The 22,701-nt window shown below is 41.4% G+C and overlaps 1 protein-coding gene across 6 annotated transcripts in view; it reads left to right on the top strand.

Annotated features, from left to right (window-relative positions):
• KLHL8 (kelch like family member 8) overlaps positions 1-22,429 on the top strand; it is a 44,458-nt gene extending 22,029 nt beyond the window's left edge. For 5 of the 6 annotated variants that reach the window (XM_073340624.2, XM_073340620.2, XM_073340623.2 and 2 more), the window contains 8 exons: positions 2,053-2,601; positions 5,507-5,693; positions 6,538-6,681; positions 7,567-7,678; positions 14,397-14,565; positions 15,777-15,936; positions 18,342-18,543; positions 19,928-22,429. In XM_073340624.2, coding sequence (XP_073196725.1) covers positions 2,053-2,601; positions 5,507-5,693; positions 6,538-6,681; positions 7,567-7,678; positions 14,397-14,565; positions 15,777-15,936; positions 18,342-18,543; positions 19,928-20,051 — 1,647 coding nt within the window. In that variant the 3' untranslated portion in view covers positions 20,052-22,429. The remainder of the gene's footprint in view (positions 1-2,052; positions 2,602-5,506; positions 5,694-6,537; positions 6,682-7,566; positions 7,679-14,396; positions 14,566-15,776; positions 15,937-18,341; positions 18,544-19,927) is intronic. The other variant, XM_073340625.2, reaches the window with a different exon arrangement.
• The last annotated feature ends 272 nt before the right edge of the window (positions 22,430-22,701 follow it).

The raw sequence follows: 22,701 nt of genomic DNA, 5'->3' as shown, positions 1-22,701 counted from the left end.
CAGCACACTCTTTTTTTCACCCCAGTTCATTGATTTGAAAGGATGAAGAACCTTCATTCAAGAAAACGAACAGAACACCAATTTACAGTGCTGCAGTGTAACAGTTAAATACCATATCTTAAGTTTTCTTTAATTTGCACATGTGATGTCTCAATGAACCAAATGCTTGTGTTGAAACGAAGGTTTTGGTTTTCCAAACATGGAGAAACTTCTTTTAAAAATGAGCCATTCTAGTGGTGGCTTAACAGGAAGATACTATGCCTATAACATGGAAAAACAAATATTTAAGGAATTTGAGCTATACTATTTTGAGACTGTGGTAGCTTTATAAACTACTTTACCTTTTCTTTCTTCATCTGTGGTGTAACTGGGACTCCTTGAATGGAATTGTAGCTCTGCACGTCAGAATTGCTCAAATACTTACTTTGCTTGTTTCATATATTTAACTCTTTTATATAGAACTGTTTGTGCTTGCCAGTGCCTGAGGATACTGAGCACAGTATCACCTCCCTTCTCCCTACAGAAAAAACAGAGCAGATTTTTCTCCTCCTATCTTGGTAAACAACTTTTTAGTTATTGACTTGGCTGTACAATAGAACAGTAGAGTTTGTTATGCTGTCAGTGTAATTTTTATACATTGTGGCTCCCCTAGGGTTTGTGTTGATGATGGACCACTTCCTGTTCAAAAATAAATCCTCCTTTCAAAACATGTGGAACATTACTCAGCCCCAAACTGCAGAAACAGAATATAGAATAAAATTTCTATTGTCATCTAATATAGGAGTTCACAACCTTTTTCTTTCTGAGCCCTCCACCCCCCACATGCTATAAAGACTCCACAGCCCACCAGTGCTCCACGAGCTATTTTTCTGCAAATAAAAGCCAGGGCCAGCATTAGAAGGCAGCAAGCAGGGCAGTTGCCTGAGGACCCATGCCACAAGGGGCCCCACAAAGCTAGGTTTGTCAGTCTTCAGCTGCAGCCACAGATGGCAGAGCTCAGGTCCCCGGGCTTCAGCCCTGCACAGCATAGCTTTGGCTTTCTGCCCTGGGCCCCAGCAAGTCTAATATTGGCCCTGCTTGTGGCCCCCAGACCCCGGTGGAGAACTGCTGATCTAATATTCCATTTACTTGAGCTTAATTGCAAATTCAGCTGTCAGCAAAAAAGATCAGCCTTATGCAGCAGATTCAAACATGGCTGTGGATGGAGGTTTGTCAGGAAGAAGGCTCCTGCTGTGTCTGAGGTTGGCATGAAGAGGCAGCAGAGGCCTGGAGGGGACAGGCCCTTCCATTCCTGGGGACGGATCTTCCACTGATGTAAACTGTCATATTTCCATTGAAGTTAGAGGAGCTATGACAATTTGCACCAGTGAAGGATCTGCCCCCTGATATTTTTGGGAGGAGGAAGTAATCTATGCTCCGCTTCCCTGTACCCCCATCACACACCTGCTTCTGGAGAAGAGTTGATACCTGCCTCTTTCCTCAATCTTGTAGTATCCCATGGGAGAGGGACAAGAAAGTTACTACCATTGCCAGCCTACAGTCTGTATATCTAGTTTTCCTTAGTGTGGCTGCCACTGACCCATACTAGCAAAGACTGTTTATTTCATATGCACTTTAAATTTGTGTGTAAGCTAAGATAAACCAGTGATCTCCTCTTTAATCCCCAGGCTTCTATTTGAATTGTGTTTCTTAAGGAAATTCCAGTTCTGCTTTATCTTTTTAAAAGATCCTGTGTGGAGGGAGATTTATATAAGAGGAATAATAAATGTTACTGGGGACTTGAACTAGGGATTGGCTGTTGCCTTGTCCTGCTCTTGTGAGTTAAAAGGTCAGATGTCTAAACTGAAATCTGTCCTTTTGGTTTTTTATGCAGCTGGTTAAATGACAAAAATAAGCAACTAGAGGAATTCAGTTTTTTACCAAGTATGCACCACAACATTACATGACAGTCCAGGATTCCAATCTCAGCTATAATTTGTATAATTTCTTTTCTTTAAAGCCAAAACCCCCCCAAGTTTCCATTTAAACACTCTTTTTTTCTTTCCCTGGCAGGTTGGTTCAAAGCTAATCTCCTGCCACAAGTTGGTTCTGGCTTGTGTTATCCCTTACTTCAGAGCTATGTTTCTTTCTGAAATGGCTGAGGCAAAACAGACATTGATTGAGATCAGGGACTTCGATGGAGATGCAATAGAAGATTTGGTGAAGTTTGTCTATTCCTCCCGACTTACATTGACTGTCGATAATGTCCAGCCTCTCTTATATGCAGCCTGCATTCTTCAGGTGGAGCTAGTAGCAAAAGCTTGCTGTGAATATATGAAACTACACTTTCATCCCTCAAACTGCCTGGCAGTGAGGGCCTTTGCAGAAAGTCACAACCGTATTGACTTGATGGACATGGCTGACCGATATGCTTGTGAACACTTTACTGAAGTGGTGGAATGTGAGGACTTTGTGAGTATGTCACCTCAGCACCTCCATAAACTCTTGTCTTCCAGTGATCTGAACATAGAGAATGAGAAGCAGGTTTATAGTGCTGCTATCAAGTGGCTTCTTGCTAATCCACAGCATCATACTTCATGGTTGGATGAAATACTTGCTCAGGTAGGGAAACGGTTGGGGTGTATGCATAGATTGGAGCATATTTTCCTGTACCATGCAGAGATGAAGCCATCTTTTTTGTTTACAGTAGAAAATCTATATAGTAGAAAAAAGAGCAAGAAAAACAAAGACAAACAAAAGATGCAAAGTATTTCTTTCCCTGTCAAAACTCATAATTGATTTAGTTTTGTGTTGAATAATCTTCAGTTTAATATTCAGCCTTTACTAAGCAAGACATTTTCTCCTGGTACAACAGTCTGTCACAGATTTATGTTGTCTTCTGCTTAGAATAGAACCAATTCTGATCTATGCTTGGATATCAGAAAACAAAATCACATTCTTGATCAGTTTCTGAAAGGAAAATTTTTACGGTAGTGTTTGAACTTCATGCTAATTAGAAACAATAGAAAACAGTATCTGTTCTGGAAGCGAAACCTTTAAAAATGTATAGATTGCCAAATGCATTAAGTATGTTCTCTATTTGACTATAGTAAATTCGGGGGTGGGGAGTGGGAGAGGGGATGATTTCTTTGGTGATAAGTATTTGTCCTGACACAAAGCTGAGACTTTCAGAAGTTATATTAAAACATTGTATGCTTCCTGCATTTGGAGACAAGACTTGAAAAAACCTACCTACACCTAGTCAGAAAACAGAAATCTGTTTGCCGAATTAAATGTCACCAGGGTGCCCAAATTCAAATCTGTCAACCTTCCACCGCAGTGCATTTATACTACCCCTCATCTCCACAGTCCAGCCCCTTCTGCTAGTTAGGCTAATAGTCTTGGATGTCCCCTGCTAATCTGGAACCAAAGATTTGGTCCATGTTTTGGCTAGTCTGTGTACTGCTATATTTCTAGTCCTTTCTGCTGCCTTGTCTGCTCTGTACTGCCTCTGGCATCTCTGCCATTTAGCTCTCAACATCCTTTAACCTATACTGTGAGGCGAGATGTACACTAGAAAAGGCTTGCTAGTATTGCTAGCAAATTCTCCTAGTATAGACCAATTTATACCAGTAAAAAAGTGCCATATCTTATAGTGGTTCCCCAAATGAAGTAAGCTATACTAGCAAAAGCACTCTTACGATGGTATAAATGTCAACATTTAGGGCTTTTGATGGCTTAGAAGTGTTGTAAAAACACCATATCCTTCTTTTACATTGGTATATCAGCAAAGGTATAGACATGGCCTCATTCACCTGGAGAAAGAAGGAAAGTATGCAGCAGTACTTGAGGCACTACCTGGTGTAACAACTATTATATTGACAGGTTTCAGAGTAACAGCCGTGTTAGTCTGTATTTGCAAAAAGAAAAGGAGTACTTGTGGCACCTTAGAGACTAACCAATTTATTTGAGCATGAGCTTTCGTGAGCTACAGCTCACTTCATCGGATGCATACCGTGGAAACTGCAGCAGACATTATATACACACAGAGATCATGAAACAATACCTCCTCCCACCCCACTGTCCTGCTGGTAATAGCTTATCTAAAGTGATCATCAAGTTGGGCCATTTCCAGCAGGAGAGTGAGTTTGTGTGTGTGGTTTTTGGAGGGGGGTGAGAGAACCTGGATTTGTGCAGGAAATGGCCCACCTTGATTATCATGCACATTGTGAAGAGAGTTGTCACTTTGGATGGGCTATTACCAGCAGGAGAGTGAGTTTGTGTGTGTGTGTGTGGGGTGGAGGGTGAGAAAACCTGGATTTGTGCTGGAAACGGCCCAACTTGATGATCACTTTAGATAAGCTATTACCAGCAGGACAGTGGGGTGGGAGGAGGTATTGTTTCATGATCTCTGTGTGTATATAATGTCTGCTGCAGTTTCCACGGTATGCATCCGATGAAGTGAGCTGTAGCTCACGAAAGCTCATGCTCAAATAAATTGGTTAGTCTCTAAGGTGCCACAAGTACTCCTTTTAACTATTATATTGCAAGCAGTTAAGGTGCCACTTAGCCCATTCACGCTGGAGCGAGCATGTGGATTTTTTTTTAAGCCCTGCCTAGAAGCAAACTACTTTTTTATATAAAGAATTTAATCAAGTGAGGGTACGTCTACACTTGGAGCAGCACAGAGTGGAGACGTTGCATGCCCAGCTAGCATGTGTATAAATAATAAACTGTGAGGCACAGCTTATGTGAATAGCGTAGAATGCCCTACACACCTGAATCCTGGGGTATATATCCTACAGGGCTCTCTACATGCCCAAGCAGAACCTCTCATATGTACACCGCTATTTTTAGCAGTGTAGTATCCTGCTGCCTCTCCCCTGCTAGGGCCTTTCTGTGCTGCTGGAGTCTTTGGGTATGTCTACATTGCAAAAAATAAAACCCTGCAGCAGCAAGTCTGAGCCTAGGTCAACTGACTCAGGCTCAGGAAGTGGAGCTAAAAATAGCACTGTAGACAGTTGAGCTCAGGCTGGAGCCTGGGATCTGAGATCCTCCTCCCTCAATGGATTTCAGAGTCCAGGCTCCATCCTGAACCCAAATGTTTATACTCCTATTTTTAGCCCTGTAGCACAAGCCCAATGAGCCCAAGTCAATTGACACAAGTTCTGAGACTTGCTGTTGCAGGTCTTTTTGCAGTGTAGACATATCCTTTCATTGCAGCGGGGAAAGGCTCCAGCAGCTTCACCTGCTTTGCGTAACTACAGACCATGAGTGTGGACACAGCCTGCTTTTCACTGCTGCACGTAGCTACATGTATACTGAAGCTGTAAACAAGGTCTGAAAGAAGTGTTCCTTTGTTCTCCCCAGAAAGAATAAAGTTATATATTAATGGACTTGTATTACTCCTTTCACTGAAGGGTGTGTTTTTAACTTAAAAGTTACACAATTATACTCCTGACTGGTGTATTGGTCATTGATGTTGAGCCCTGATCCAGAGTAGCTGAACTGTGTATATTTCCATCAGGTACGCCTGCCTTTGTTGCCCATTTGTTTCCTTATGGGCGTTGTGGCAAAAGAAGAGATCATCAAGCAGAATCTAAAATGTAGAGATTTACTGGATGAAGCAAGAAACTACCACCTTCACGTGAGCAGCAGGGCAGTGCCAGACTTCGAGTATTCCATCCGCACAACACCAAGGAATGAGACTGCTGGTAATTAAATGGGGATCTGATGTTCCCGTTCTGAGGAAGAGTGTAGGGGAATCTGCGTAGGGATAGGTAGTGCAGAGTAAATTGTTTATGATCTAATTAATGTTTCAAGAAGAAGTGAGTAGGTGCAGTGCATAGCTTTTAGCACCAATTTAATTAAATTAGCTTAAAATATTAGTTTAACTAGATCGAATGTAAATATTCTAGGCAAGGCTTGCAGAAAGCATATTAATGTGCTAGGAACTGTACAGGAAACCAAAGATACTCAAGCCCTACAAAGTTTACTTCCTGGGGAGAAAAACATATTGCTCCTTTTGAACAGTTAATTGACCACAAAGCAATAAGTTGCCTTTTACAAAGTGCTCTGAGTTATGCAGATTAGACTGCAAATTCTGATCTAGAAATCCAATTAGATGTAATAGAAGAAATATGGCTATCTCCCCAGTCAAATAACTAAAGTGACTAAAATCCCATTATGTTTTTGGAGTCCGATTAGCAGTCTCTGCAATAATGTTGACAGTCATTTTGCATGTTAAAATGCATGGTTCTTGCCAGCTGAAAGGTCAGGTAATTGCCACAAATGAAGAAGTGTAGCTGTATTTAATTGGGTATGGGTCCTGCTTTTGAGCAGGGGGTTGGACTAGATGACCTCCTGAGGTCCCTTCCAACCCTGATATTCTATGATTCTATGATTGAATGTGACCCAAGAGGGAGGAGAAAAAAGTGCTTGTCTTCAGTTAATTTTGTATGCTAATCCATTCTCTAATCCATGGGTAAAAATATTGCCCATGTTTTGTTGGCTAATCATGCAGAGGCCAGTATTTACTCTTTATATCTTCTCCTTCAGGTGTACTATTTTGTGTTGGTGGTCGCGGTGGATCAGGTGACCCATTTCGCAGCATTGAATGCTACTCTATAAACAAAAACAACTGGTTCTTTGGTCCTGAAATGAACAGCAGGAGAAGACATGTGGGTGTAATCTCTGTGGGAGGTTAGTAACAACATAACCTTGTACGAATATTTTTTTTTCTTCTGCAGTAACTTAATTGTTCATACTAACAATAAGAAAAGCCTGTCCCATATCATAGCTAAATTACTTGACGTGTTTGTTTACTAAAGAGCTATTTTTCAGGTCTGAAAACATTCCTGTGTTGTTAAAACACCAATCTGAGAACACATTTGTTCTAGTGAGACTACTGCTCACTGTCCACAGCCTGTGGCTCATTACTTACAGTCATGTATAGTTTCATTTTTCTTTTTTCCTCAGAGAGGAATAGTGTGAGCACATAACTGTAAGCCAGTTTTTCTGAGTTCTGAAACTGACTTCCTTTCATTTGGGCAAATCATGTAGCCCATAATTTTCCAAGACTGCCATTAATTTTGGTAACTCAATTTTTGAGTGCTCAACTTGATACTTAGAGCCAAGAAGCCACAACGGTTGAGTTGCTCTTCCCCAATATGTTACGTTCCTGCAACAGAACCAGTGGAAAACAGCTTTTCAGATAGCATACGTTCCTTTGTGCCTCCAAATATTAAACTACTTTGTTTAAAAGAATTTGGTATTTTGTTTAGAGGCTGAAAAATTCAGCCAGCCTGTGGCATGTTGTTTTTAATATGAAAAGGGAAGATCTCAGATTAAGATGTTAATATGTCCTATAAAAACAGCTGTTAATGCAAATCTCTGTTTTAGAGACTGTACATTCTTATACTACAGATTCTTAACCTTCAAATCTTATTCTTGCAACTGAAAAGCGTGCTGCTACTTTGGAAATAACTTGTGCCTGTATATTTCCCACTGTTTGTGGTGATCTTGTGTGTCAGGGAACACTTGGGTTTCCAACCACCCATTAAATCAAAATGCTTCTCTGTTCTTCAGGTAAAGTCTATGCAGTAGGTGGGCATGATGGAAATGAACATTTAGGCAGCATGGAAATGTTTGATCCTGTCGCTAATAAGTGGATGATGAAAGCATCAATGAACACCAAGAGGTAAATCTCCCTTAAACAAAAAAGGAGCAAGTAATTCTTTTAGAAAATAATCCAGAAGTTATTGCAGTCTAGTTTTTGATCCACCCCTTTCTGCATACCATTTTTAAAAAAAAATTCTTAGGGTTTCAACAGACCATTCTTCGGTTTTTGGTCGTTCTGGGTTTACGAATGCAAGCTGGTTGCTCTTGTAGTCAGCTGCTGCCTATTTTCTTTTGCTTGGGCGGGGTTTGAAATTGACAAAAATCTTGTTTTGAAATTATTGCCAATCTTAATCCTTCGCCAGCTACAGAAAAAGATACACTTGCTCACTACTTGCAGGTACATTCTGTATTGTTTATGTCCTGTATAACAGTATACCAAGATTTCAGTGCAGGGTTGTGTTGTGGAGTATTCATAATGCTATTCCCGCCCCCAAAATCATTAATTTAAATGACACTTATTTGTATATTCCTACTGGACTAGTGTAACACTTTAAAGAGCAGACAGGCAAAAATAAAGTCTGCCTCAGTGTGTAATGAAATGAATCTCATATGCACATTAGAGCATTACTGGTGATGTAAAATGTATAATGTTCCTTTACATCAGCCTCCAGCTACTGTATTGTTTGTAAACTTAATAAAAAGCAGATTGGATTTTCCTAATTACTTAGTTGTAACATTGGATCAAAGGAAATATTATCAGACATAGTACCCAAAAAGCAGTTTGGAAATAAACTGCATATAAAGATAAAATATTTAGTATTTTTTTTTTCAGATAACTTCCCCCTGCTAGTTGTGACTAGCTTCCTTTCACTTCCTCAGCATACTTTTGGTTTTCTGAGTTAACTGTGGATAAAAATAACTAAATGTTCTGGTGTAGGAATCTAATGACTAAGAGTGCATATTGCTTTTTGAGAGAGACATGCAGAAGCCACAAGTTTAATTAGATATAAAACTGCTATTTTACACTTATTTTGGTGAGAATTTTTTAAACTGCTTTAACTGAGGTTTCTGTTTTTCTTCTTACTGAATCTCTATTAAAAACCACCACCCTTACTTTTACTTTAAACCTCCATAACTTGAAGTCTAAGGAAAATATTTTTCTAAAAAAAAATTTAAGTCTTCTATCAGAAGCTTACACTTAATGGGTAGAGTGAAGTACTGGGGCATGACTGAGTCCTGAAACATTCGGCTACTGTGACTTAAACAGGAAAGCACAAAGCCACTTCGAAAGAACCAAGAATCTGGGTCATCAACTTGCTTCTCTGATACTGTTAGGGCTCAGATGAGCCCTTCAAGCTTTTGTGGCACTTCCTGTGAAGCACCGTAGTAAGAGGAGTGGTTATTGTACTGTGTCGTAGCCTCTGTGGTGTAACCTGAAGAAGCAGTTGCAAGATTGCAGGACCTTCTTTTGTGGGGGAAAAATAATCTTTTTCTTCCGTCTTGAGGTACTGTCAGTTCCCTGCAGTCAGAGGGCAGGGAATGGGGGCAGTCACGAAGGAGAGGAGGGGTTGGATGGGGTAGCAGGGGGCAGTCAGGGGTGGGAGTCCCGGAGGGGCCGTCAGGGAACAGGGGGGATTGGAGGGGGCAGGAGTCCCGGGGGGGGCGGGGGAGGAAGGGCACAGCAGTGTGGGAGGTCGGATAGGGGGCAGGGGCTGGGAGGCACAGCCTCCCCTAACTGTCCCTCCCTATAATTTCCAAAACCTGATGCGGCCCTCAGGCCAAAAAGTTTGCCTGCCCCTGTTTGAAATAGATCATTTTAGCTTTCATAGGTAACTGTTCTACATGCAACAATGTAGCTTTCAGACTAGTCATGATTCAAAAGCCAAGAAGGAAACTTTAACTAAAGAACTAAACTTCTGGATTTGATCTACTGCATAAGAAAGAAACTGAAAAAGAGTGAGGAATAGTGCTGAAACACTCTACAGCTACACCATAGCAACAGCTAACACATGATTCATGCAGTTACATGCTAACTAACTGCTAGCACGAACTCTTCTGTTCCTAGAATCCTATTGCTTTTTTTTGAACATTTGTTTTACATTGCAGTGGATTAAATCCTAAATAGTACCTTGTTCCAACATTGGTTTTTGGATTGTGTGATTAGATTGTAGCTGAAAGGGTAGCTGCCTACCATAAATTAAGACCAGCTAGCTTTTCAAGTTACGACAACACTAACTTACTTGTAGTGGGACTCTGGATGAGGGCAGGGCTTTGCTCTAGGGGATCCTGAGGCAGGTTTGGCGCCTTAGGGTAGGTACACCCTCTGAAAATGAAGTAGTCTACTTTATGAAGCTGCTACTGCACCAACAGTCAACTTGCTACAGTTATTGATCAAAGAAATTTTTAAGTTCCTTCATTTCCCTTTTGGTTTGCATTACACTTTATTTCCTGTTTCAGAGTAGCAGCCATGTTAGTCTGTATTCGCAAAACGAAAAGGAGTACCTGTGGCACCTTAGAGACTAACCAATTTATTTGAGCATAAGCTTTCGTGAGCTACAGCTCACTTCATCCACAGTATGCATCCGATGAAGTGAGCTGTAGCTCACGAAAGCTTATGCTCAAATAAATGTTAGCCTCTAGGGGTATGTCTACACTACGAAATTAGGTCGAATTTATAGAAGTCGGTTTTTTTGAAATCGGTTTTATATATTCGAGTGTGTGTGTCCCCACAGAAAATGCTCTAAGTGCATTAAGTGCATTAACTCGGCGGAGCGCTTCCACAGTACCGAGGCAAGCGTCGACTTCCGGAGCATTGCACTGTGGGTAGCTATCCCACAGTTCCCGCAGTCTCCGCTGCCCATTGGAATTCTGGGTTGATATCCCAATGCCTGATGGGGCTAAAACATTGTCGCGGGTGGTTCTGGGTACATATCGTCAGGCCCCCGTTCCCACCCTCCCTCCCCCCGTGAAAGCAAGGGCAGACAATCATTTCGCGCCTTTTTTCTGTGCGGACGCCATACCAAGGCAAGCATGGAGGCCGCTGAGCTCATTTTGGCAATTAGGAGCACATCAACCACCACACGCATTATCCAGCAGTATATGCAGCACCAGAACATGGCAACGCGATACCGGGCGAGGAGGCGACATCAGCGCGGTCCCGTGAGTGATCAGGACATGGACACAGATTTCTCTGAAAGCATGGGCCCTGCCAATGCATGCATCATGGTGCTAATGGGGCAGGTTCATGCTGTGGAACACCGATTCTGGGCTCGGGAAACAAGCACAGACTGGTGGGACCGCATAGTGTTGCAGGTCTGGGACGATTCCCAGTGGCTGCGAAACTTTCGCATGCGTAAGGGCACTTTCATGGAACTTTGTGACTTGCTTTCCCCTGCCCTGAAGCGCATGAATACCAGGATGAGAGCAGCCCTCACAGTTGAGAAGCGAGTGGCGATAACCCTGTGGAAGCTTGCAACGCCAGACAGCTACCGGTCAGTTGGGAATCAATTTGGAGTGGGCAAATCTACTGTGGGGGCTGCTGTGATGCAAGTAGCTCACGCAATCAAAGATCTGCTGATATCAAGGGTAGTGACCCTGGGAAATGTGCAGGTCATAGTGGATGGCTTTGCTGCAATGGGATTCCCTAACTGTGGTGGGGCTATAGACGGAACCCATATCCCTATCTTGGCACCGGAGCACCAAGCCGCCGAGTACATAAACCGCAAGGGGTACTTTTCGATAGTGCTGCAAGCTCTGGTGGATCACAAGGGACGTTTCACCAACATCAACGTGGGATGGCCGGGAAAGGTACATGACGCTTGCATCTTCAGGAACTCTGGTCTGTTTCAAAAGCTGCAGGAAGGGACTTTATTCCCAGACCAGAAAATAACTGTTGGGGATGTTGAAATGCCTATATGTATCCTTGGGGACCCAGCCTACCCCTTAATGCCATGGCTCATGAAGCCGTACACAGGCAGCCTGGACAGTGGTCAGGAGCTGTTCAACTACAGGCTGAGCAAGTGCAGAATGGTGGTAGAATGTGCATTTGGACGTTTAAAGGCGCGCTGGCGCAGTTTACTGACTCGCTTAGACCTCAGCGAAACCAATATTCCCACTGTTATTACTGCTTGCTGTGTGCTCCACAATATCTGTGAGAGTAAGGGGGAGACGTTTATGGCGGGGTGGGAGGCTGAGGCAAATCGCCTAGCTGCTGGTTACGCGCAGCCAGACACCAGGGCGGTTAGAAGAGCACAGGAGGGCGCGGTACGCATCAGAGAAGCTTTGAAAACCAGTTTCATGACTGGCCAGGCTACGCTGTGAAAGTTCTGTTTGTTTCTCCTTGATGAAACCCCCCGCCCCTTGGTTCACTCTACTTCCCTGTAAGCTAACCACCCTCTCCTCCTCCCTTTAATCACCGCTTGCAGAGGCAATAAAGTCATTGCTGCTTCACAGTCATGCATTCGTTATTCATTCATCACACAAATAGGGAGATGACTACCAAGGTATCCCAGGAGGGGTGGTGGAGGAGGGAAGGAAAATGCCACACAGCACTTTAAGCACAGCACTTTAAAAGTTTACAACTTTAAAATTTATTGAATGACAGCCTTCTTTTTTTTGGGCAATCCTCTGTGGTGGAGTGGCTGGTTGGCCGGAGGCCCCCCCACCGCGTTCTTGGGCGTCTGGGTGTGGAGGCTATGGAACTTGGGGAGGAGGGCGGTTGGTTACAGAGGGGCAGCAGTGGCAGTCTGTGCTCCAGCTGCCTTTGCTGCAGCTCAACCATACACTGGAGCATTCTGGTTTGGTCCTGCAGCAGCCTCAGCATTGAATCCTGCCTCCTCTCATCACGCTGCCGCCACATTTGAGCTTCAGCCCTGTCTTCAGCCCGCCACTTACTCTCTTCAGCCCGCCACTTACTCTCTTCAGCCCGCCACCTCTCCTCCCGGTCATTTTGTGCTTTCCTGCACTCTGACATTATTTGCCTCCACGCATTCGTCTGTGCTCTGTCAGTGTGGGAGGACAGCATGAGCTCGGAGAACATTTCATCGCAAGTGCGTTTTTTTTTCTTTCTAAGCTTCACTAGCCTCTGGGAAGGAGAAGATCCTGTGATCATTGAAACACATGCAGCTGGTGGAGAAAAAAAAAGGGACAGCGGTATTTAAAAAGACACATTTTATAAAACAGTCGCTACACTCTTTCAGGGTAAACCTTGCTGTTAACATTACATACATAGCACATGTGCTTTCATTACAAGGTCGCATTTTGCCTCCTCCCACCACGTGACTACCCCCTCAACCCTCCCCCCTCCCTGTGGCTAACAGCGGGGAACATTTCTGTTCAGCCACAGGCAAACAGCCCAGCAGGAATGGGCTATACTGAGTGTCCCTGAAGAAAAGCACCCTATTTCAACCAGGTGACCATGAATTATATCTCACTCTCCTGAGGATAACACAGAGAGATAAAGAACAGATTTTGGTTGAATGCCAGCAAACATACACTGCAATGGTTTGTTCTACAGTGATTCCCAAGTATGTGTTACTGGCCTGGAGTGATAAAGTGTCCTACCATGAAGGACGAAATAAGGCTGCCCTCCCCAGAAACCTTTTGCAAAGGCTTTAGGACTACATCTAGGAGAACCGCAAATGCCAGGGCAAAGTAATCCTTTCACATGCTTGCTTTTAAACCATGTATAGCATTTTAAAAGGTACACTCACCAGAGGTCCCTTCTCCGCCTGCTGGGTCCAGGAGGCAGCCTTGGGTGGGTTCGGGGGGTACTGGCTCCAGGTCTAGGGTGAGAAACAGTTGCTGGCTGTCGGGAAAACCGGTTTCTCCGCTTGCTTGCTGTGAGCTATCTACAACCTCCTCCTCCTCATCATCGTCTTCGTCCCCAAAACCTGCTTCCGTATTGCCTCCATCTCCATTGAAGGAGTCAAACAACACGGCTGGGGTAGTGGTGGCTGAACCCCCTAAAATGGCATGCAGCTCATCATAGAAGCGGCATGTTTGGGGCTCTGACCCAGAGCGGCTGTTCGCCTCTCTGGTTTTCTGGTAGGCTTGCCTCAGCTCCTTCAGTTTCACGCGGCACTGCTTCGGGTCCCTGTTATGGCCTCTGTCCTTCATGCCCTGGGAGATTTTCACAAAGGTTTTGGCATTTCGAAAACTGGAACGGAGTTCTGATAGCACGGATTCCTCTCCCCAAACAGCGATCAGATCCCGTACCTCCCGTTCGGTCCATGCTGGAGCTCTTTTGCGATTCTGGGACTCCATCATGGTCACCTGTGCTGATGAGCTCTGCATGGTCACCTGCAGCTTGCCACGCTGGCCAAACAGGAAATGAGATTCAAAAGTTTGCGGTTCTTTTCCTGTCTACCTGGCCAGTGCATCTGAGTTGAGAGTGCTGTCCAGAGCGGTCAGAATGGAGCACTCTGGGATAGCTCCCGGAGGCCAATACCATCGAATTGTGTCCACAGTACCCCAAATTCGAGCTGGGAACGTCGATTTAAGCGCTAATCCACTTGTCAGGGGTGGAGTAAGGAAATCGATTTTAAGAGCCCTTTAAGTCGAAATAAAGGGCTTCACTGTGTGGACAGGTGCAGGTTTAAATCGATTTAACGTTGCTAAATTCGACCTAAAGTCCTAGTGTAGACCAGGGCTAGGGCAACACAAGTGCTCCTTTTCTTTTTACTTTATTTCCTGTATTTTGAAACAGTTGCCAGTCAGAGAAAATTGCACTTGGTCTAACTGGCTTTGCCTAGTACCTTCAAGGATATACTCAAGTGTTGATGATATGATTTTATTAGGAGAGGAATTGCTCTAGCCTCCCTTGGTGGACCCATTTATGCCATAGGAGGGTTAGATGACAACACTTGCTTCAGTGATGTGGAGAGATATGACATTGAATCTGATCGATGGAGTGGAGTAGCATCAATGAATACGCCCAGAGGAGGAGTTGGCTCAGTGGCCCTTGTGGTAAGTTAATGCTTCCTTCTGAGTCAGTATTGAAACAATGCCTTGGCTTGGTATGAGGAGGCACTGGTCTAATGAAGGGGAGTCTTTCAAAGAAGACTTAAAACTGAGGCACTGACCACTTATAACCTTAGAAATACTGTGCAGTTTCTGAAAAAGTTCAGGGTGTTAACATCAGTGTTCCAGCCAAACTCCAGTGTATGGATTTACATTGTCATAACATTCAAAGTACTGTAGTGATCCTGTGATCAGTAGGTTGGCACTCCCAAAACAACTCTTCAATTATGGCCAAAACGTGACATATTATGTAAAAGAGAAGAGAGAAGGTTATGGATATCATTTTAAGCGTCAGATTTATCATAGCTGCTGTGTTAAACATACTGTGCCTGATGCACCACTGACTTCCACCTTTGTTGCGTAATGGATGGAATAGTCTACCAAATAGGATTTCTTCATTCACTCAGCTGCAGGTAGCATTTTGCACCAACATAAATGACTACGCAAGGTGCAAAGCATTGGAAAAAGCAGGTCCACTACAATTTTGTAACAGTTCCAGAGCACTTCATACGTATATAAACACAAATAATTTCACTCACCGGTGAAATTTAGCCTGCAATATGGCATCTTTATTAACATTACATAACAGCTGAAGACAGGAAATAAATACTATTTCCAATTAAGACAGCAGATGGATTTAGGTAGGCAAAATGTAACATTAAATGAATGATACAATGTGACACTTGGTAGTAGTGCTAAAATGTAACTTTCTTTTTTCTACTGTTTTCAAAGTCCATGTATTATTTCAGATATTCCCTCTTTTTTCTTTTCTTTTTTTTTTTTTTAAAACAGTGCTAGCACAAATCAGTCACTGTGTTTGCCCATGGAAAAACAAATGTCTTCCAGGGGGTTGTGTACAGAAAAATTGTGGAGAGGTAAATTGTGAAATAAATTTACTTGGCTGTATTTTTAACTTCTTGGTCATGATTGTAGTATAAGCATTCTGCACGGTACAAATATGTGATCCTTGGGATTGACAGCCATTCCAGGATCAGTGCATATTCCTAAACAATCACTGCTCATTAAAAAAAAAAAAATCTCTGAAAAGGAACTGGGTGATGCAGTGTGATGTTGAATTTTACTACAAAAGTACTATTGACTTTTCATATGAAAGGCTAGTTCTATGCATGAAACGTCTCTGCTCAATCTTCTTTCAGAACTATGTGTATGCTGTTGGTGGCAATGATGGTGTAGCTTCTCTCTCCAGCGTAGAGAGATATAACCCCCATCTGGATAAGTGGATAGAAGTGAAAGAGATGGGTCAACGAAGAGCTGGCAATGGGGTTAGTGAACTCCATGGTTGCTTATACGTTGTAGGTAAGTAGGAGTGTTTCTTCCTAATTGATAGAAGAGACACTTTGTCCTATAAAAATGTGGATTGTGACTGAGAATGAAGCTGTTTCAACATAAAAAATGCTGTTATAATGTATAGAAAGTTAAAAATCTAAGTACTTTATAAACTTTTAAGCGCCTTCCAGGAGAATTAAAAAAAAAATACTCATGCATCTCGGTAAACCAAAAAAATGACCTGCTCTGTCCTGATTCTGGCTCTCTCTTATCCCTTGCCTTAAAATCAGGTCAGCACAGTCTGGAATGCTATTGCTATAAAGGAGAAGATTCTTTTGGCTGCTGACAAGATACCCGCTTTAAGGGCTGGCAGCTTTGGGGTGAAAGTCTGAATCTGTCATTCAGAGCATACTGTAATGCTTATTCCTCCCCATCCCCCACTAGTATTTATAAATAGGCAGGGGAGGGGGAAAGTGTCAGGATGGAGAACTGCGATATGAATAAGTTCCACGGGGGTTAAATTTATTCTACTACATTTAAGGTATTTGTGATTTATTTAGTTGGATCTGGGGCAGCTGGAGTCTGAGACTAGGTGGCCTTTGAACATTAAACAAATCTAAAAATTAACCCCTACTTAATTTTTTCAGTTCAGACACAGTGTTTGCTCTGAGCCCCTTGACAATTCATTAAAGCTAGTCAATGCTTCCCAGTGGTAGAGATGAGTGGTGCAATTAGCTGTGCATTTCACAATATACCATGGACAGTTACAGAACATGTGCTCACTTGGTTTTTTTGAAATTTAAAAGTGAAGCTTTCATGTAAGACACTAATGTGATCTTAATTAATACCAGATTCATTGCACAGTGATTTTTACCCCTACTGTTTAGAAAATATAGAAGTACATCATAGTATAATTTCCCCTTTAAAAATAGACCCTGAGACATGTACATGTATCTCACACCTTTTCATTTGTTCACTGTGTGCCTGAGTTCAATAGTTTCTTTAGATTTATAGACTTTTAAAAACTTTTCTTTACTGCTTCACATTGAGTTCTGTTTTCCAAACTAAACTATACCTAATTTGTTTGTTTAATTGTGCATACATACCATAGAATTGCAATATGAATCACAAGATCACCAACTAAATAAAATTTTACATAATCTTAACTGGCCCGAGTTTTAATCTAACTTTGTCAGTGAGATTTTAAAAAATGACCTTGCTAACAGATTCTTAATATCGCCTTCTCTTTAAAACACAGAATCCCTTTCCCCCAACCCCCACTTTTTTTTTTTTTTTGAAAGCCATACCTTTGTAGTGTTTACTATTTAGAAGTGAGGTAGGAAGTGGTAGAAAAGGGTATGTGGTGTAGTTTTAGAGTTGAAGTGGCACTTACAGAAGCAATACAACTGTGGAAGAAACACAGCAGAGTAGTTCAGCACTGATGTTCAGAGCTGCATATGGGGTACAACTTCATGAGTGCTTTTAGTTAGTTGACAGTATGCTTGGATCTAAAGCAGATTGCAGCACTTACTGACATTTATTTTCTGGCATGTTATGAAATGTTGACTAGCTTGAGTAGTCTGCAAAAGAGAGACAGCCAGAACATTCCTTAAGTAGAAAGGACACGCATGACTACAAGCCTGTATGCATGTAAATCTACAGTTGAAGAAACCAAAACGTCCAGAAGGTTCAGTAAGTCTTTATGGTATGGATTAATCGAAATAACATGGTGAAAGTTGTAGTGCATAGAGATGAGTCTCTGGCCTTAATGAATCCTTTAAGAGAATCTCTGGGTAATTACAGCAGGTCCTGTTGGGAGTCCCTTATAGTTTAGTTTCATTGCATATTGATATTTAACTCCTGATTATTTCCATTTGGTTATTAAGTACTTACATGCACTCTTTTCTTCCTTTGTCTCTAGAAAAGCCAATGTACTTGTTCACTGCTTGCTCATTTTCATTGTACATATTGGTATCCTTTATAGAATAGGAAATATTCTCATCAAGAGTAAGTTTAGCCCCATTTTATTCTGAGAATTACTATATGCATGTGCTGAGGAAACAAGCACAAGGACTCTCAACAATCTTTGGGGAGAAGAGTTAAAAACAAACAGCAAGAGGTGGTCTTGTGATCACTGTGCCACAGTGGCCAAAGTTTTCAAATGTAAGGGCCTAAAATTAAAGCACCGCAAGCAGTCTGTCTATTCAGAGGTGGTGAGCACCTGCCACTTCCTTTAACTTTTACACCTCTGAAAACTTAAGGCACACACTGCTACCTAAATATTGATTTTAGGTACTTAACTTCAGGCACCCATGTTTGAAAAATGTGGCCATTGTACAGCCAACCAGTTGAATATTATGCAGTCTGAATACTGGACTCCAGCATTAGTAAAATCTCCCTCCTAACAAACAGTAATGTAATGTCTTTCTTTGTAGGTGGCTTTGATGACAACTCTCCATTGAGCTCTGTTGAAAGGTTTGATCCTCGCAGTAACAAATGGGAGTATGTAGCAGAACTTACAACCCCCAGGGGTGGAGTTGGCATAGCAACACTAATGGGTAAAATTTTTGCAGTTGGTGGTCATAATGGCAATGCATACCTGAACACAGTGGAAGCCTTTGATCCAGAGATGAACAGGTAATTCTGAGTTAGATGAAGACAGGTGATGATGGCTTCATGTATACAGTGTAGAATCACTGTGGCCCTTAAACTAGGAAAGTTATTTGAATAATTTTTCTCCTTTATCTCAGTATGCTACTCCAGATAGTGGGTAGCAAGAAATAACGCAGGTTTTTAATATCTTGTAAAATAAGCTATCATGACTGAGCACGTGATTGTCCTCAACAGGTAACTGAGCAATTTTACTCAGTGACAGCTGAGGGATATTTAATGCAAATCCTAGACTTGTCGAATTACCTAAAAGTGTATTTTTAAAAGTGCTGTCTTGTATGGACTAAGTGCATACATCTAACAACAAATACTCAATCTAGTTACATTAATGGATATAAAGAATTCAGTTTTCTCTAGGAACATAATTCAAATTTAGGATTGAAGTTCTAATTATAATGTATTTAGTGATTTCACATTAGTCTCTACTAGAAAGGAGACTGATCTTAAACACCACAAATTGGCACTTTAGGCCCAGCCTTCAGTCTCTCCCATCGTGTTAGCAGTTGTGGCTTAAGCCATATGTCATTGAAAAGGTAACTCTTGTGCAGCCTTTCATTAGTCTCTGATTTGACCTATGACCTTAGTGATCATGTTAGACAAAACTATTACTTCAAAAAAGTTTGACATGGTTTTATGAAAATTTATGGCCATGGATGGCTCTGATCTTCATGGAGGCTGCTGTCTTCCATATAAAGAATCCCATCTGTTTATCACCTTGAATAAGTAGAAAGGGCACTAAACTGCTCTTGTTTTTTGGGGGTAAAATTAATATGTATTTAAGAATAAATACTTAATTTTTCTTGATATGCAGATGAATACACTTATTAATGTGCTCCCTCTATACCTTTGGCTTTTTTTCTCACTTACAAGTTCATACCTCCCATCTCCTCACTGAGGCATAGGAAGCTTCTCTCGTCAGAGTATGATAAATAAGATTAGTGTAAGGCAAAATTGGATTAATCCAATGAATTTATTAGCCTAGTTTCATTACTTCTCCATGCCTGAGAGACTTTATTTTCAATAAGGAGCTAGCTGGTAAGGAAATTACACCTAACTCTCTCTGGCCTCAAAATGTAGTTGGGTGCAGAAAAGAGGAAAATAATTTATAAGTACAACATTTCAAGAGTAAGGTGGATGCAATTCTTCAAAGTTATGAGTAAATGTAGATTTGTTTTAAATTAAGTGGTAAAACATTCAAACTAATGCTTTCCCCTTAAATTAATACAATGGAGGCCTCATTTCTCCTAGAGAGAACGTACCAACTTTAATTAAGATATTGGGGGTAGAGAACTTTTCAAGGGAAAAAAACTAACACCTCCCCTTGTCTTTCTTGCTTCACCATTTTCTCTAGGTGGGAGCTTGTTGGATCTGTTTCTCACTGCAGAGCTGGAGCAGGTGTAGCTGTGTGCTCTTGTCTTAGTAGTCAGATCCGTGATGTTGGTCAGGGATCCAACAATGTGGTTGATTGTATGTGAACTCAGATTCAAGCCCCGAGCAACTCTCCAGAATTTCAGAAGATCCTGATAAGACTCCAGGATGGAGGCAGACGACGACAACAGCGTTGCTCTGGGGTTTTTAATTATTATCCTACATGGTAGATAAATACTGAATGACTCTTATGTGTGGTAACTATGAAAAGCTGAGTCCTAATTTTCAAGTTTTCTGACGTTTATCTGATTCAGAAAAGTCTGGGTAAACATGAAATAAGGACCCTGTTTTTTATTTGAAAGTAGATAGCCCTTTATAACTTTCTGAAGGTACAAAAAATATTTGAGGGGCATTAATCTGGAGCATTTATAATTACATAAAATATACATAGGCTGTGGTTAAAGAGTTTCACTTTGAATTGTTGAGCCATAAAACTACTTCCCTCCCGCCCACTCTCCCAAAAAACAAGAAAACTTTGATTCTAGGATACACACTGGAGTGTGTTTTTAATATGTACATTCTGATAAATACAAGAGCCTTTTTAAAAAAAAAAGCCTAGTTCTGTAGCACTTTAGACAGGAATAAAGCATCTTAACCCTTTGGAGGTTATTTTTCCTATTGTATACCTGAGGCTCAAGATATAGAGGTTCATTACCTGACTGACAGGGGGCTGAGAAGCAGGCACTGAGCATCTCTGAAAATCAAATTAGTTGCTCTTGTTACAAAGCTGAGAATAAAATCCAGAGTTCTGGCCTGTTTATGTGGGATTTAGCCACTGGAACATGTCTCCTCTCTCATGCCTCCAGTTAACCCTATATTAAGAACCACCTTAAGAGTGAAAGCATGCGTGAGGCTTCTTGTATAACTGTCTTATTTTAATAGAAGTGATTTGTCTAGATAGGCACCGTTTACTGGTCCTTTCTTACAAATTACTGTATTCCTGAAAACAGGAATGCACAATGGGAAGAAATCCCTTTTTCTAAATGTTATTTTCAGCTGCTTACATGTTCAGTTTTAGTAATCCAGTGATACGGTGTGAGGTTAGCGTCACTTTCAGGAAGAGTACAGATGTGATGGTTTCAGACACAAACAGGCTTACTTATCTTGTGGATATTCTAGTCTGAGCCCCAGAATGAAACAAAACTTCAAATGAAGAATTGCATCTGTTGGAGTCTAAAGTCTCTTTAAACAAAAGGAAGTTAGTAGCAACACAAGTGATACATCAAGGGATTAACAGTCTTTCCTAGTTGCAGTTTGTCTGTCAGATGCAGTGATAAATTCTAATTCAAAAATAGACCTAAACTGTGCTGTCATTAGACTGTTTCCCCACTGAAATACCAGGAACCTATATTTAAGCCATTAATCAGCTTTAGTTAGTGTATAATTGTATATAAATATTTATTTAAAATTTGTTTAACTTTAAATGTGTTTGAGAACCTCTTTCAGGCTTTTCAAGATTACCACCTCAACCATTATTTATAACATGGTTCCTGCTGGTAAAACTGAGATGTTCATAGGAATTTTTTACATCTTGTGTAGGTGCTTGCCTTTGTCTCAGTAGCATGAAGTGGTACCCTCATATTCAAACTGTCATCATTTTGTTGACTGATTTGCAGTTAAGGTTTAAGCAACTGCCTTTTGGGTAAGTCTGACCTTTTGATTTAACTTGACAGGACAGAATTGTTAAAACTTGAATTGCTTCAGTCTTAATGTTTAACAATTTTAAAGAGTGTTCTTCCATTGGGAGTTAATCTAGCTTCATTTTGGTGTGTAGCTTTATGTATTGGAATTGTATTTTTGATTATCCAGTGCTGACCATATAGTGGCCACCTCAGACATTAATCACTTATTTCCTCTTGGTTGATACTCTGCATCAAATTAAAATACTGATGAGGGAGGTATATGGATACTCATAGAATTTCTTAGAGGGCACCATAACCTCAGTTGACTTGGCAGAAAACCGAAGAAATGGCAACACTGCATTGTACAAAGACTTAATATACGTGTGGAGAGCCTAAAATTCAAGAGCAGCTTGAGCAAAAGATTTTCACAGTCCTGAATTTTCTTGACAAGTTCAACAGTTAACTTAGGATAACTGTACAGTGTTAGGTATTGAAACACTTGTAGAGACTATGACAACAGGGTGGGGTTGGAGCAAAGTATGAGAATGAAAATCCTATATTTCTTAAAGAAATATTTATGTGGATTATTCTGTATATTCCATGCCATACTAGGGAAGCTGTAGCTTTATCAGCAGTCCCAAAGCACTGCTTTAGTATTGCACTAATATGTTTTAAAACTGTTTTGTATTTCAAATTGATTGTAGTCTGGATATTCAGTGGACAAAATGCAGAATGGACTGGTGTAATTATACTGAAATATATGGAGGTTGCAATAAAATATATTTGTACTTCAAGCTATTACTCTATTTAATTCCTAGCATAACTGGAACTCCCCCTAGGGATAGATATTAACAGCTACACATATTTATCGAGTTGTTTAGAGCCCTTTTTCCTCCTTCTCAAGCCTGCAGCTTTGGGGCCACACCCTTTCTGGCTAAGGAGAGCTAAATGGAGTGCAGCCTGCACCACCCCTAAACAGTTAAGTATCTGTACAACATGAAGTAGTGTTCTCTGCACCTAAGGTGACATCACAGCATGGGAGGCCTGGAGAGGAAGGGTGGCTTTACAGGTCACA

Source organism: Lepidochelys kempii, chromosome 4 (assembly GCF_965140285.1).
Source record: "Lepidochelys kempii isolate rLepKem1 chromosome 4, rLepKem1.hap1, whole genome shotgun sequence".
NCBI lineage: Eukaryota > Metazoa > Chordata > Testudines > Cheloniidae > Lepidochelys > Lepidochelys kempii.
This window is presented reverse-complemented; position numbering and strand designations above follow the sequence as displayed.